Source organism: Sardina pilchardus, chromosome 19 (assembly GCF_963854185.1).
Source record: "Sardina pilchardus chromosome 19, fSarPil1.1, whole genome shotgun sequence".
Taxonomy (NCBI): domain Eukaryota; kingdom Metazoa; phylum Chordata; class Actinopteri; order Clupeiformes; family Clupeidae; genus Sardina; species Sardina pilchardus.
In genome coordinates this window covers 30,585,620-30,600,564 of record NC_085012.1, presented here as the reverse complement: position 1 = coordinate 30,600,564, position 14,945 = coordinate 30,585,620, and the positions used below count along the sequence as shown (strand labels likewise).

The 14,945-nt window shown below is 41.9% G+C and overlaps 1 protein-coding gene across 1 annotated transcript in view; it reads left to right on the top strand.

The window, feature by feature from the left end:
* Window positions 1-14,945, top strand: part of eci2 (enoyl-CoA delta isomerase 2) — a 68,629-nt gene that overhangs the window by 39,633 nt on the left and 14,051 nt on the right. Inside the window, exon 6 of the mRNA XM_062520876.1 lies at window positions 14,836-14,905. Coding sequence (XP_062376860.1) covers window positions 14,836-14,905 — 70 coding nt within the window. The remainder of the gene's footprint in view (window positions 1-14,835; window positions 14,906-14,945) is intronic.

The following is a 14,945-nucleotide window of genomic DNA, read 5'->3' as shown; positions in this document are numbered from 1 at the left end:
TGTCCACTAATCTACGGTGTGTGGTGCATCCCTCTGCTTTAAAGGGATATTCCGCCATTTTTGGAAATACGCTCATTTTCCACCTCCCCTCGAGCAAAACAATCGATATTTACCTTGTTCCCGTTCATCCAGCCATTCTGTGAGTCTGGCGATACAACTTTTAGCTTCAGCCTAGCATAGATCATTGAATCGGATTAGACCATTAGCTTCTCGCCTGCTAGCTTCATGTTTAAAAGTGACTAAGATTTCTGGTAATTTTCCCATTTAAAACGTGTCTCCTCTCAAGTTAGAAAGTGCGATAAGACCAACTGAAAATGAAACCTGGAGTTTTTCTAGGCTGATTTGACATGGAACTACACTCTCATCTGGCGTAATAATCAAGGCAACTTGCAAACGTACCATAGGCGCAGTGATATCGTACGCAGCATCTGAAAATAGTCCCCATAGACAACAAGCAATAGTAGTGCCAGTAGTTTGCAAGTTGCCTTGATTATTACGCCAGATGAGAGTGTAGTTCCATGTCAAATCAGCCTAGAAAAACTCATTTTCAGTTGGTCTTATTGCACTTTCTAGCTTGGGAGGAGACACGTTTTAAATGGGAAAATTACCAGAAATCTGAGTCACTTTTAAACATGAAGCTAGCAGGCGAGAAGCTAATGGTCTAATCCGATTCAATGATCTATGCTAGGCTGAAGCTAAAAGTTGTATCGCCAGACTCACAGAATGGCTGGATGAACGGGAACAAGGTAAATATCGATTGTTTTGCTCGAGGGGAGGTGGAAAATGAGCGTATTTCCAAAAATGGCGGAATATCCCTTTAAGCATCTAGTGTTTATGTTGGCTAACTGTATCTGGATGTGGTGCTATCATAGTAAGAAGTTAGATATGGCGCATGACGTGCAGTGACGCATCGTATTTAAAAAAAAAAAAAAAAAAAAAAACGGCATTTAAATGAAGCACCGAAATGAGGCACCGAAATTCACGTTGTTATTCGGTATGGTTACTACCGTTTGCGTCGGCACCGGTTCCATACTAGAACTGTGTTTCGGTGCCCAACCCTACTCTCCTGTCATATAATGTGAATGATTTTTTAACAAGATGTAAAGCTTGTCTTTATTTGAAACACACACACAGATTATGTAATTACAGTGCATGAAAATGCACTGTACTGTTATCCTATTTCTTATTCCTCTTATTATTATTCCGCTGATCGATTTTTCTGTACGCAATTTCTCTTCAACCGTTTAACTTAGAAACTTCATTCAAACTCTGTAACATAGGTCTTGTAATGGATTAGGTTGCTATGACTTTTCTACTTTGTAACTTTTATACTTTTTAAACTATAAATTAAAAACTATTAAAATGTCCCCATAGACTTAACATTGTGATCGTGACATCATAGAATCTTTATGCAAATGTGAACCACTCAGAGCAAATCAGAAGCCTGCGTTGTACACAGAGGCGGGAGTAACAAAAAAATCAGAAAACAATGGCGGCGGCCCTGGGGGTCGTAACTGGAAATATTAAATGTGAATTAAGGTTTCTTGACCACTTTTAATGGTTTATTTTGACACGGTTTGTTAATATGCGACATAAATGTGTTCAGGACATACAGATCATTGTAGGTTAACGTAAGCTCTCTAATGGTAGAGTTAGCTTGTTGACCCATGATAACCTATTGAGGACACATAGCAACTAAATCGCTAGCATACTGAAATGAACTACTATCGTGTTTCTGTACAACATGACGACTTGTCAACATAAAACCATTAAAACGGATTGTTGTGTGTATGCCACCTGAACATACTTGGGCTAGATAAACCACTGGATATAATCTGAAGCACTAGACTGTCTCGCTAACTAGCAGGCAACAAACAACTTGGACTGGTCCTAGCTTGCTTCTGCTATTATTAGTCCACATCTGGCAGCACATCTGGCAAAGTGCGGTTAACGTAACAAACCAAACGATTTTCCGACTAAAACAAATAGCCTAACGTTATCAAGCCAGGCAAAATTGCTAGCCTAGGCTACTTGAATTAAAATAACGCAGACCACGAGAGACCTAAATAGTTCAGCTGTAAATAAAGCTAACTTCACTGAATCAATGTCAACTCCCGGTGTTGATCCCCGTCTTTTGGCAGGCGATTTAATAGGCATAACATTTAAATGTTTACCACCGTTAATACTCCGTTGAAACTCATAGCCTACTGCTTCATCCAAAGTTAGGCTACAGCCAGGATGAATATTGTAATACTCCAGACACTTTGTCACACTTGAGGCACTTCCCGTGCTTTATTTATCAACCAAGTAGCTTATATCACAACCGAGTTGCTGTCTTAGCCACAACTCACGCTTTTAACAGAGCATTCTTTAACAGACCTCTCTGTCCAACTCCTTCACTCTCCGACTCCGACCTGCTCAAACAAACACACGCAAACACACGTACCTAAAACTCCACCCCTAAGTTCCCCTTAAAGGGACACAACTATTTCAGGAACTCAACAGGTTCGGCTACACAGCCTGCCGAAATGACCGTTGAATATTTTATCAACTTGAAAAATGTAGACCTAATCATTCAGCCAATTACGTCGGCGTCGCCTAACTGTGATTTTTGTGTGCAATGCAAACCTAGCTCTTCTACAGTCACGATAATGCAATACATTATCAACAATCAAATTGTAGATCCTATTCTTCAGTGGTTCCGTGTTGGTGGAATGAGTTGCCCAGTGCTCTCCGTTCCAGCAACAGCTTTGGATCTTTTAAGAGGGGTCTTAAGGCATATTTGTTTAATATGCACTTACTCCTTTGAGTTTGTGATGTGTTATGGTTTGTATAATAGTATTGTTTTGTTATAATTTGTCCATTGATAGAATTTGACATTTATTTTGCTACTGCCCTTAAATTTAGCCATACCATGCTTTAGTTATTATTATTATATTTAATTAACTGAGTGACTTATTTGATTGCTATTCTCATTTCACTGTTTTATTTCTCATTAGGTTAGTGCTTAAAATTATTGTTTTACTGATAATATTACTATTCTCCCTTATTTTGTAATTGTTCACTGTTAACTTAATTTGTATTGTTATTTATTTGTATGTCGCTTTGGACAAAGGCGTCTGCTAAATAACCATAACCATAATCATAACCATACAATTATGATGTTTAACGTAGGCAATGTGAGCCTGCATGATAGACAGTAAAAGAATGACCTCTGAAGATTTCACCATTTCTAAAAAAGTTATTTATCCACGTATATTGTCTACTCAAATTATCTCTTGCTGTGATCCCTCGTGCTCTCATCCTAAATTGCAGAGTTTGTTTGTAGCAAAAAAAACCAACCATTCATGGTTTAACCATAAATGCATGACTTCATATCACAACATAATATCGATGTTAGGTTATAAAATAAACTAAGCCTAGTTTGCCTTTGGACTGTTCAAGAGCTCCATGCTGGTGTGTTATCTATATATGATCAGTTTGGAAATTGTCCTTCTGTTTATCAACACTCATGTCTGATTCAATTACCACCTAGGAACCTCCACCTAATTTAGCAACCTACATAGCAGAGTAACCACTATGAATACCCTATGATAAACCTAACAGCTATCTCAATTACCCTTGCAACAATATAGAAATCATCGCAATCACCCTAGTAATGTTAACAAAGACCACTTTCCATTCAATTCAACTTTCCATTTCCACTTTCTCTCCATCCATTTACTTCCAACTATTTATTCCTTCATTAAACTGTCCTCCTATCAACATCCATTAATCTACCTATACATCCATTAAACTATTTGTCTATCAACATTCATTATACTATCTGTCTCATCAACATCCATTAAACCGTCTACCTCTACACAGCCCTTAAACTATGTCTATTAAACTATCTGCCTATCAACATTTATTAAACCACGTCAACCTAGCAACCACCATATATGTCTTAGCAACACCTAACAATCTCAATGACCTATTTATAGATCAGTGGTAAATCCTCAGTCGCTCAGTTTTACCCCATCTCTCTTTTTTTATATTATTTGTGTTAACTACAAATTATATTGTACATTTCATTTTTGGCATTTTCATGCACTGGTAATTCCTTGGAATTGCATTTCTAGTTATGAATAATTACTCTATTATAGGCCTACATTCTATACTGAAATGTCTGATATTCATAACAGCAATCTTTATGCAGATTATAGCCTACTATTCATATTATAACTCCACCTCTTAAATTCAGCTGTCTGTTTACAATATTTTGAGGCTTCAACCAAAGTAGCAGGCTAAGTTTATCATACTCTACTAGTTGGACTGTTCAGTTTCTGTTCAGGTAAGCTAATACTTTTTCTCCTTGGGACAGGCCCCTTTAAGTCTTGGAGTTGATAAACATTGGTATTGAGATGTCAGTCAACTTGAATGCAAGAGTTTTAATCAAATGTCTGCAGCATAGCCTACTATTGATGCTAAACGGATTTAACAGTAATTTAGCTAGTCGTCTGTGCGTCATTGCGTTCACGATTGTGAATGTTTTATTTAGATTAAATGTGCATGTCGAGGGCGGGTGTCCATTGAGCGCGCACGAGAGCGGGCCAAGGAGAATGAGTTTACTTCTACTGTTTGGCAAAGTTGCACGCATAGTCTACAAAGGTTGCGTAAGAACTTTATGCTTCCACCCGAGCAGCATCAGGTGCATCAGTGTGACCACGCTTCCAGGGATGATATCGTTCGTTTTCATGGAGACAGACACGGTGTGCACGGAAGGGAGGGGCTGTGTGCGTGTTTGTGTGTGTTTATGAGAGACAGATGCGTGATTGACAGAGAGGGAGAGCAGGGAAAGGAAATTCAGCTTAAAGGAATAGTTCGGAATTTTGGACATAGGACCTCATTTCCAACTTTACCGAGGTGATGTAGGTCGGTGGAGACTGTTTTTATCGCGTTTAACCCCTTCCTTCAGTTGCAGCGTTCCCCTTTGCTAACACTGGTCCTGAGCTAACGCATTTCAAAGGTGACATCCAAAACTTACCAAAACAGTCTTACTCACTCCACAGCACACCCGAGACAAGTCAATTAAAACGTCAGACTATCGATATACATGTCCGTGTTGATAGAATAATTTTAGAAATTAAACTAACCTTGCAACTCAATGATTTATTACATTTTGAGGGACTAGTTTCTCAATATCAATCCGCCTCTGCCATACAGGGAACAAAGTAGGCTATTGCAATGCGATGCAAGGTTAGTTTTATTTCTAACATTGTTCTATCAACACAGGCATGTGCATCGATAGTCTGACGTTATAATTTATTTGTTTCGGGTGTTCTGCGGAGTGTTTTCAGTGGCAGGCTGGATGTTACCGTTGACTTGCATTATCTCGGCACCAGGTTAGCACGAGATGAACGCTGCAACTCAAGGAAGGGCAGAAATTCACTGAAAATGGTCTTCACCGACCTATATCACCCCGACTAAGTTGGAAATGAGGTCCTATGTCCAAAATTCCGAACTATTCCTTTAGCGAATGCTGCGTGTTTTTCAATAGCGTTACCCAAATAAATAAATAAATAAAAAATAATAACGAAACGCAATTCTCGATGTCAGGTTTCTACGTCACAGCCCTCCGCCATATTGAAATGGGGGAAATCAAATCGTCTCCGCCATAGGGACCCATTCAATTTAGCGTCAAAAGGTATTAGTCAACCTTTTAATTAACATGTCATTTTTATACTTTGAGTCATTATCTGGAGAGACTAAGGCCTTATATATACACAAATCGAACACACATCGATGTCAGGTTCATGGCCGCAGCCATATGAAATTGGGGAAAACAACGCATCTCCGCCATGCGGCGCCATAGGAACCCATTCATTTTTTAATGAAGTTCCACCGCTCTTCAGGTACCTCGACCGGGCATCTCGTATAATCCAACCCGACCAAATTCGATTTGTGTATATAAGGCCTAAGTCTCTCCAGATAATGACTCAAAGTATAAAAATGAAGTGTTAATTAAAAGTTTGACTAATACCTTTTGACGCTAAATTGAATGCGTTCCTATGGCGGAGACGATTTGATTTCCCCCATTTCAATATGGCGGAGGGCTGTGACGTAGGAACCTGACATCGAGAATAGGGCTCGGGTTCATGACGTGAAAACTTTGCGGACACAGCCATATTGGAAGCCTCACTCCTTAGTTTACTATGGATTACTATGGATTTACTCCCACCTATTAGTGTGTTACTTAGCTTTTGCCTTCTTGGTCGTATGTTGCTGTGTAGTGGGGTGTAACAACGCAACCCACGATCGCAAGAGGAAAAGAATCGCTAATACTATATTTCTGCTTTTTGTCTTCTGCATCTGAATGAATGGATATTACTTTCTGTGCGCTACCAACATGGCGGCTATATTCCTAGAATGCAAGACGTGTGTCCGAGCCCTATATGTGGCGGCCGGTGCTCAATCTGTGGCGCACCGCCACAAATTAGTCTATGTGTGGGAAACCAGAGAATGTCTAATACTGGGAGAACGACCACTCACTAAATACTTCCGCATGGTACTGCAACTAGAGGGCGATCGCAAGCAAGTGGAGAATGAATGGGGGTGAATGGAGTTTCTCCTAAAATCCACTTTTCTCTGGATATAATTTTTTTGTGTAGAAATCGGAATATTGTATGCGAAAGAGGGGTCAAAGAAAATACACACGGCTGAGTATTAGATTTTTTAAGTCCCTTAATTGTTCTAAAAAACCTTTCAAACGTGTCAATGACGTGTTATGGGCAACAACGACCAAGCCTGTGAGAAACCAAAGGGCCATAAGTAATTTAACTTTCGACCTATAACCCATATTGAGCTTGCAGAAACTAAAATCCAATCTTCGATTTTTTAATGACAATCAGGTGAAACAGACCAATTTAGCCGTCTAGCCCAGGGGTGGGCAACTAATTTACCCAAGGGGCCACATGAGACACTGGAACTGTTGCGGAGGGCCGGACCCAAAACGCCAAACTCAAGTCTGAACGTTCTGTTCAATTCAATTCAATTGAATTTTATTTAGAATAGAATAGAATAGAATATATACTTTTTTGATCCCGTGAGGGAAATTCAGTTCTCTGCATTTAACCCAATTTAACCGAATTAGTGAACACACAGCACACAGTGAACACACAGTGAGGTGAATCACACAACCCAGAGCAGTGAGCTGCCTGCCCAACCAGCGGTGCTCGGGGAGCAGTGAGGGGTTAGGTGCCTTGCTCATGGGCACTTCAGCCGTGGTGGACTGGTCGGGGATCGAACCGGCAACCCTCCGGTTACAAGCCCGAAGCCCTAACCAGTACACCACGGCTGCCCCATTTATAGAGCGGCAAAACATTACACATGTCTCATGGCGCTTTACAGAGTGTTAAACCTTCAAAGAGAGCCCATGAGCAACAGGGAGATACATATTCTGTTCTTGTACAACATTAAGTAAATCGTATGGTTTTGGTTACTAGGCCTACTAGTAAGAGTAGAGAAAAATGTGAGGGAGACCAAGTAAAAACGGCAATCATAGCCTATATGTCCAGTATTTAAAATAAAGTAATTGTTTGACATTGACATGTTTTTCAGTATACAAATGTAAAAAAAAGCTTCTAATGTTAGGCCATGAAAATGTGATGGAGTCAGTAGCCTACAAACTTATCCCTGTTCCACCATTATTTCATGCAATATTTCAAAGACCATAATTTAAATTAACTCTACAGAATTAGACTATGAAAATGTGGAGCAGAAAATAGTAGGCTAGTTAATCAACATTCACGAACGAATTTTGAGAATTAAGGCTATGTGTTTGCTTTAACTTTATACAAAAGACTGATTGGTTAAACTCGCCCTGTGTGTTCAGCCGGCTGCTTCAAGCAGCTATATACTAGGCTACTAATTCGCTGATATAAGCTTTGCAGATAAACTTAAACATATTTTGGTTACAATGACGTTGTTATCCGATTGTAAACTGTCTATCTGTCAGTACCGTTTTGAAATCAACACATCCTATCGCCACCAATCAGCCGCAGCATTCTGACTACTGTTGCGGTGGTCAGCGACGCAGACACCGGAGACACAACTCGGAGGGTTATTGCGCCGATGTAAAGGCAACTGCATTTATCGACGCAAAGCTTTATTCACCAGCACATCGGTGAGTGGGTTTACATCGTATGCATCCACGCACGCACAGACGTATGGGTGTAAAAATAGCAGTCACTTTCAAAATAAAAGCAACGATGGTGATTTGCGTGCATTATCTTTATGCTAGGCGCTTGACTGCTGTTTTTTCACGGACCTTACGCGGGCCGGTCAGGGAAAGCCCGCGGGCCGTATGTTGCCCATGTATGGTCTAGCCCCATAGACCCCCATTGTTTGATCACTTGCTCGTGATCGCCCCTAGTGGAACTGCAACTGGAACTGCAGGTACAATGGAGTTAATAGCGAGTGGACCGGCTCTCCATAAATGGGCTCTGGGGAAACACTGCGTGCCGATATTATCGTGCATCCCTACTGGGCAGATAATGATAAAAAAATTATAATAAATGTGGCCGCGCTGTCAGCTGTGCATGCCTGACAGCGGAAGAGTGTAGTTTTTACACCGGGAGTAGGCTATGGAGGAGGCTATAGCCTTGCTGCATTACCTGCAGCGTGTTAGAGAGATGGAATTGTTCAGTGACATCGGGCGCTTTAAATACAGGTAATACTTTCCTTCATCATCACTGACAAGTGCAGATTTTTTCCGCGAATTCATATAGCAGCTGTGGCGGCAACATTAGCAGCTGTGGCGGCAACATACTTCTGTATGGATGTTGTTGTTCCCACAAGAACTGTGCGCTGCTTTCCAAACAACAAGCCTTGGATAACCAGCAATGTCAAGGCCCTTCTAAATAGGAAAAAGATGGCGTTCAAAGAGGGGAACCAGGCAGAGCTGAGGCAAGTGCAGGGGGAGCTCAAAGTCAGGCTGAAAGAGGCCAAGGAGGATTACAGGAAGAAGGTAGAACAGAAGCTGCAGGAGAACAACATGAAGGAGGTCTGGGATGGAATGAAGACCATCACTGGACTTAGGAAAAGCAGCAGCTCTGTGGAGGGCGATCTGGACAGGGCGAACCAGCTAAACCAGTTCTACAACAGGTTTGATTGCCCTGCTTCAGTGGACAATGGTCGTCCATCATCACCATCACCAGCACCATCAACTGCTTCAGTGGACAATGGTCGTCCACCATCACCATCACCATCACTAGCACCATCAACTACGGACACTGTTCTTGCTGGCTTAACTGCCCAACTCACACCTCCCCCCTCACCCCCAGTGCAGCACGTCCCCTCCTCCCCTACCCCCCGGAGTGACCAAGACCTTGGTAACTCCTCACCCCCTCCCCTCCCCTCCCCCCTCATCATAACGGCAGATCAAGTTAGAGGACAGCTGAAGAAACTCCATCCCAGGAAAGCAGCCGGACCTGACGGACTGTGTCCAAGACTGCTCAAGGCCTGTGCTGCTGAACTGGGAGAGCCACTGGAGCATATCTTCAACCAAAGTCTAAGTCTCGGGAAAGTCCCAACACTGTGGAAGACATCATGTCTTATCCCCGTCCCCAAGAAACCACATCCACGTGAGCTGAATGACTTCAGGCCAGTTGCTCTCACATCACACCTGATGAAGACCCTGGAGAGACTGGTTCTGGGGATACTTAGGCCACAGGTGCGCCATGCACTAGATCCGTTACAGTTTGCATACCAGGAGAAAGTGGGCGTCGACGATGCAATCTCCTACCTCCTACACAGGACACACTCTCACCTGGACAAGGGGAAAAGTGCTGTGAGAATCATGTTCTTTGACTTCTCTAGTGCTTTTAACACCATCCAACCCCCCAGATTGAGTGACAAGCTCCTGCAGATGGGTGTGGATGCTCATCTAGTATCCTGGATTGCAGACTACCTGACAGAGCGGCCACAGTTTGTCAGACTGAAGGACTGCCTCTCCAACACTGTAATCAGCAGCACAGGTGCTCCACAGGGAACGGTGCTCTCTCCAGTCCTGTTCACCCTTTACACGTCTGACTTCTGCTACAACACGGAGTCATGTCACATGCAGAAGTTTTCAGACGATACTGCAATTGTGGGATGTATCAGGGATGGGCAGGAGGAGGAATACAGGAGCCTGGTGGAGGACTTTGTGCAATGGTGCAGACTCAACCACCTACAACTCAACACGACCAAGACCAAGGAGATGGTGGTAGATTTCAGGAGGTCTAAGCCTGCTCTTCTGCCAGTCACCATTGAGGAGGTCAATGTGGAGGTGGTGAACACATACAAGTACCTGGGCGTACATCTGGACGATGAACTGGACTGGTCAGTCAACACTGAAGCAATATACAAGAAAGGGCAGAGCAGGCTGTACTTCCTGAGGAGGCTGCGCTCCTTCAATGTCTGCAGCAAGCTCCTCTGGATGTTTTACCAGTCTGTTGTTGCCAGCGTCCTCTTCTATGCTGTGGCATGCTGGGGAGGAAGCACTAGGAAGAGGGATGCTGGGCGACTAGACAGGCTGGTAAGGAAGGCTGGCTCTGTTGTGGGAGCTGATCTGGAGTGCATCACTTCAGTATCAGACAAAAGGACCCTGAACAAGCTACACAGCATCCTGGACAATGACTGTCATCCACTCTACAGCACTATCATACAGCAGAAGAGCTTGATCAGCTGGAGACTACGCTCCATGACATGCACAACAGACAGACTGAGAAAGTCATTTGTACCCAGGGCCATACAACTGTACAATGCTTCACTGAAGGGAAAAGGAGAGTTGGACTTCTATGCATAGTATATCTGCACCTCCACCCTCTTATACACTTACATGGCATGGCTTACGTGCCTACCCTCATGTCTAACTCTTATATTATTACTATGTTAAGTTTATTTTAATTGTCCATATATTTATATTAGTACTGTTATTATTATTACTATGCTTACATTTTGTACTGTACATTTATTACTGGTCACTAGAATTTAATCTTGCACTGTTGCACTGTTGGACTTATTTGCACTACCAACTTGACACACACCTCAGACTGGATCACAGTACCAATCCTCAGTACATTCATGCATACCTTATCTATAGTATTCTACTGCTCCTTTAGTCATGTTGATTGTTGATTTGCTTTTTAATTTTCCTGTTTACATTGTTTACATTGTACTGTATGTTGTGTGTGGTGTCTTAAGCTGCTGGGACCTTGAATTTCCCCTTGGGGATCAATAAAGTATCTATCTATCTATCTATCTATCTATCTATTACGGAAACGTGACTAGGTCGGCAGCAGGAAAAGTTCCGGTAGTAGATATACAGACATACACTGCCCTCAAAAAGTATTGGAACACATGCTAAAGTTGACAATATAAACTAAATATAAGGCATTAAGATAAATTTCCAAAAGATGGTTTTATATTGTCAACTTTAGCATGTGTTCCAATACTTTTGGAGGGCACTGTATGCATTCAGACAGCACAACAGAAAAAAATCTACCGTAAAAAGTCTGTGAACACTGCGGAAATACACGTCTGTCTGAAAGCGGCTTATGCGTCCTGTTACATAGTCTCTGTCTGTTCTTGTAAAATACATTTCTAAATCCGACTTAGAGTCCGGTGCGACTGGAAAATATGGCAGTTGGGTATGGAATGGAAATATGACTACATTTAGGAATGTTCAAAGCATAATTTATTAAGTATGAAATTCAAGTAATAAACACTTACTAGATGGGCTTATTTTAGGCGCCAGATGTAAATTAGAGAAATATTAAGGATGGCCCAAAGTTTATGTAGGGATTAAATGTATCCAACTAATTTGCATATTATGACATCATATGTGACCATTCAAAGCGAAATCAGTCGTTTTGCGCACAACGTTATTTTGAGAAAATCAACAATAACAAACTTCCGGGTTAAAATGTTGAATTTCACGTTTTCGCATAATTCGACTGTATACAGTCTACAGTTTCATATTGTGAACGCATTTCACGGAAAAACGTACGTTTTGACTGTTAAACCCGGCGAAGATTCAACACATCTGCTGTCATTCCCGTTGTGCACGCGCTGCTTAAACAAGTGATTTCTCCTCTTCTGGCATATCGTGACAGGAGAACCATGTCAACTTTGGATGCGGTTATCTTAGCGATAGTTTGTGTAATACCCTCGATATACATATCGTTGGAAAGCTTAGTTCATGACCGTTCACGTGAGCACAATAACTTAATTTAATAAATTTTACCGAAACGACTGGTTCCGCTTTACAGGGTCACATATGGTGGCGGCCATCCAGATTTTTTAATTTTCATGATTTTTTTTATATTATTATAAAAATATTAATATTATTATTAATAATATTTTTGCTGACAGACATACACATCACCAGGACATGAAAACGCAAAAAGAACAGACATTGTACTATACGGAATGGTCAGGGAAATAGTAAATCATCATAGGCTACTAATAGCAAGATGATGGGAATTATGATGATGCTGCGAATTTATGTAGCAGGCCTTTTTTTAAGATATTTTTTGGGGCTTTTATGCCTTTAATCAGATAGGACAGTGTAGGGTGACAGGAAACGAGTGGGAGAGAGAGTAGGGTGGGATCCGGAAAGGACCACGGGGCGGGAATCGAACCCGGGTCGCCGGCGTGCGGTGCAGGTGCCCCAGCCAGTCCCGCCACGACTGGGGCCAGTAGCAGGCCTTTTGCCGTAGAGATAATGAATCCCTATTCATCCAGGTGACACTTCTTGTAGTGTTTCATGGTGTGGTATCTCTCATTGCAGGGCACAACACAAAGGCCCACCACACACTGCCTACACCTGTATTTTGTCTGACTATGGCCTTTAGATCTGCCACTTTGTGTTTTTTTTTGTGAGGTTTTTTTTTTTTTTTAGTTGACATAAACATCACAAGGACATGAACACACAAAAAGAACACACATTGTGCCATACTAAATGGTCAGGGAAATAGTAAATCAATAGTGTAAATAATAAATAATAAATGGCAAGATGATGGGAATGCAAATTTCTGTGGCAGGCTTTTTGCTGTAAAGATAATGAATCCCTATTCATCCAGGTGACACTTCTTGTAGTGTTTCATTGTACTTCTCATTGCAAGGCATAACATTAAAACAACTCCACACTGCCTACACCTGTAGCCTATTTTGTCTGACGGCAGCAATTAGATCTGCCACGCGCGCCGGCCGAGTGGAGAGAACTCGCATGGCTCCGTCTATTCTAATTCTCGTTACGACTCCCCACACTTCCTCTACGTTTCCCCAAGCTCTCCTATGGACATGTCGACCTCGTCTAACACATCTATTGATATTAGACAAGACAAGGCTCCACCACGTTTACCATCCTCGCGATTATGGAGAGGCACACTGTCATTGTCGAGGGAGCATATGGCTAGCGCGATAAAAAACACAGTGCCCCGACGCCATCGTTCTCCACACAACTAACATGTCTGATGAAGGTCTGCTAACTGTTTCATGGTACTTCTCATTGCAAAGCATAACATAAAAACTACCCCACACTGCCTACACCTGTAGCCTATTTTTTCTGACGACAGCCTGTAGGTCTGCCATGCGCGCCTCCCGAGTGGAGTGAATCAGCATGGCTCTATTCTCAAATCATTCTCGTTGCGACTCCCCACACTGCTGCTACGTTGCCCCACAGCTCTCCTATGTACACTTCGACCTCCATACCAATATACCCATTAGTATTAGACAAAGGCTATTCATCACGTTACCGTGCTCGCAATATGGAGAGGCACACGGAAGACGTGAAGACGGATGGCTAGCGCGATAAAAAGGCAATGCTCCGACGCCACTTTCATTCTCCACACAACTAACACGTCTGATGAGGGTCTGCTAACTTCCCTATGAACACCTACAACAGGTGAAATACTGTTCATAACACTGACATTGGGCAAAAGATCCACGTTTGTGCTTGGTGTAGGACTTATCTCTACGTTGTCCAGCTGCAGCATTGCTTGCTAGGCAGAGACGCGTGTGAATAAACAAATCCCCGTCATCTTCTGAAGGCAGATATTTCCCTTCAGAATCACTGTCAGTGAACAGAAGACCCAACACTTCATTCCTGGTAAACTTTTTTGATGTGTTTAGACGATTATCTAATGCTAATACTCGTGTACGTTCACACTACCGCTCTGATACAATGGCTCACACGCGACCGAGCTCAGCTGATATTTCGCACTGATTTAAAGTGCCCTTGCTCGAAAATGTTGTATAGAAGCATGCCGTAATTCTGAGTCAGGGACGTAGTTTGACATGTCTGCCAACTAGTGGCAGGGAGTTTGAACGAGATTTGACACCCTATTTGACCAACTTGGCCGTTTTATACAGTACCGCATCTTGTCGAGTTAACTCGACGGTGGCGCTTAGAGGGTTAACAACCAAATGAATTGCTGCGTAAATAACTAAATTACTTTAATGAGCTGAACGACATAAAAAAACCAGAAGGTTGCAATATTATGGAATCAAAATTGAGTCATAAGTTTTGAATGCTTTTGATCCCCAAGGTGGCATAAAAGTCTATTTACCTGCTACCATTTAACTGTAGGACAGCTCTTTGTGTGTAGAACATTGATAAGTAACTAGAATAGTTATAGTTGCCACCTAACCTGTAAATCCACAACAATATACACTTGCGCAAAATATGTTCTGTTAAAGTTTAAGCAAATTATTTTCTGTGCTTATCTAATAGAATTCGCTAATAAGGAAAGCAAGCTACATGATATCTACCTCTAATGCTTCTTTACTTGTCTATACCATTTTTCACAGATGTATAATGAAATTATCAAAGCACTGGACCAAGCTGCTAAAGATGATTCGGTCATCACTGTCTTCACAGGTAAAGACTTGCGTTGTGTTCACTTCCTGTTATAATGTAA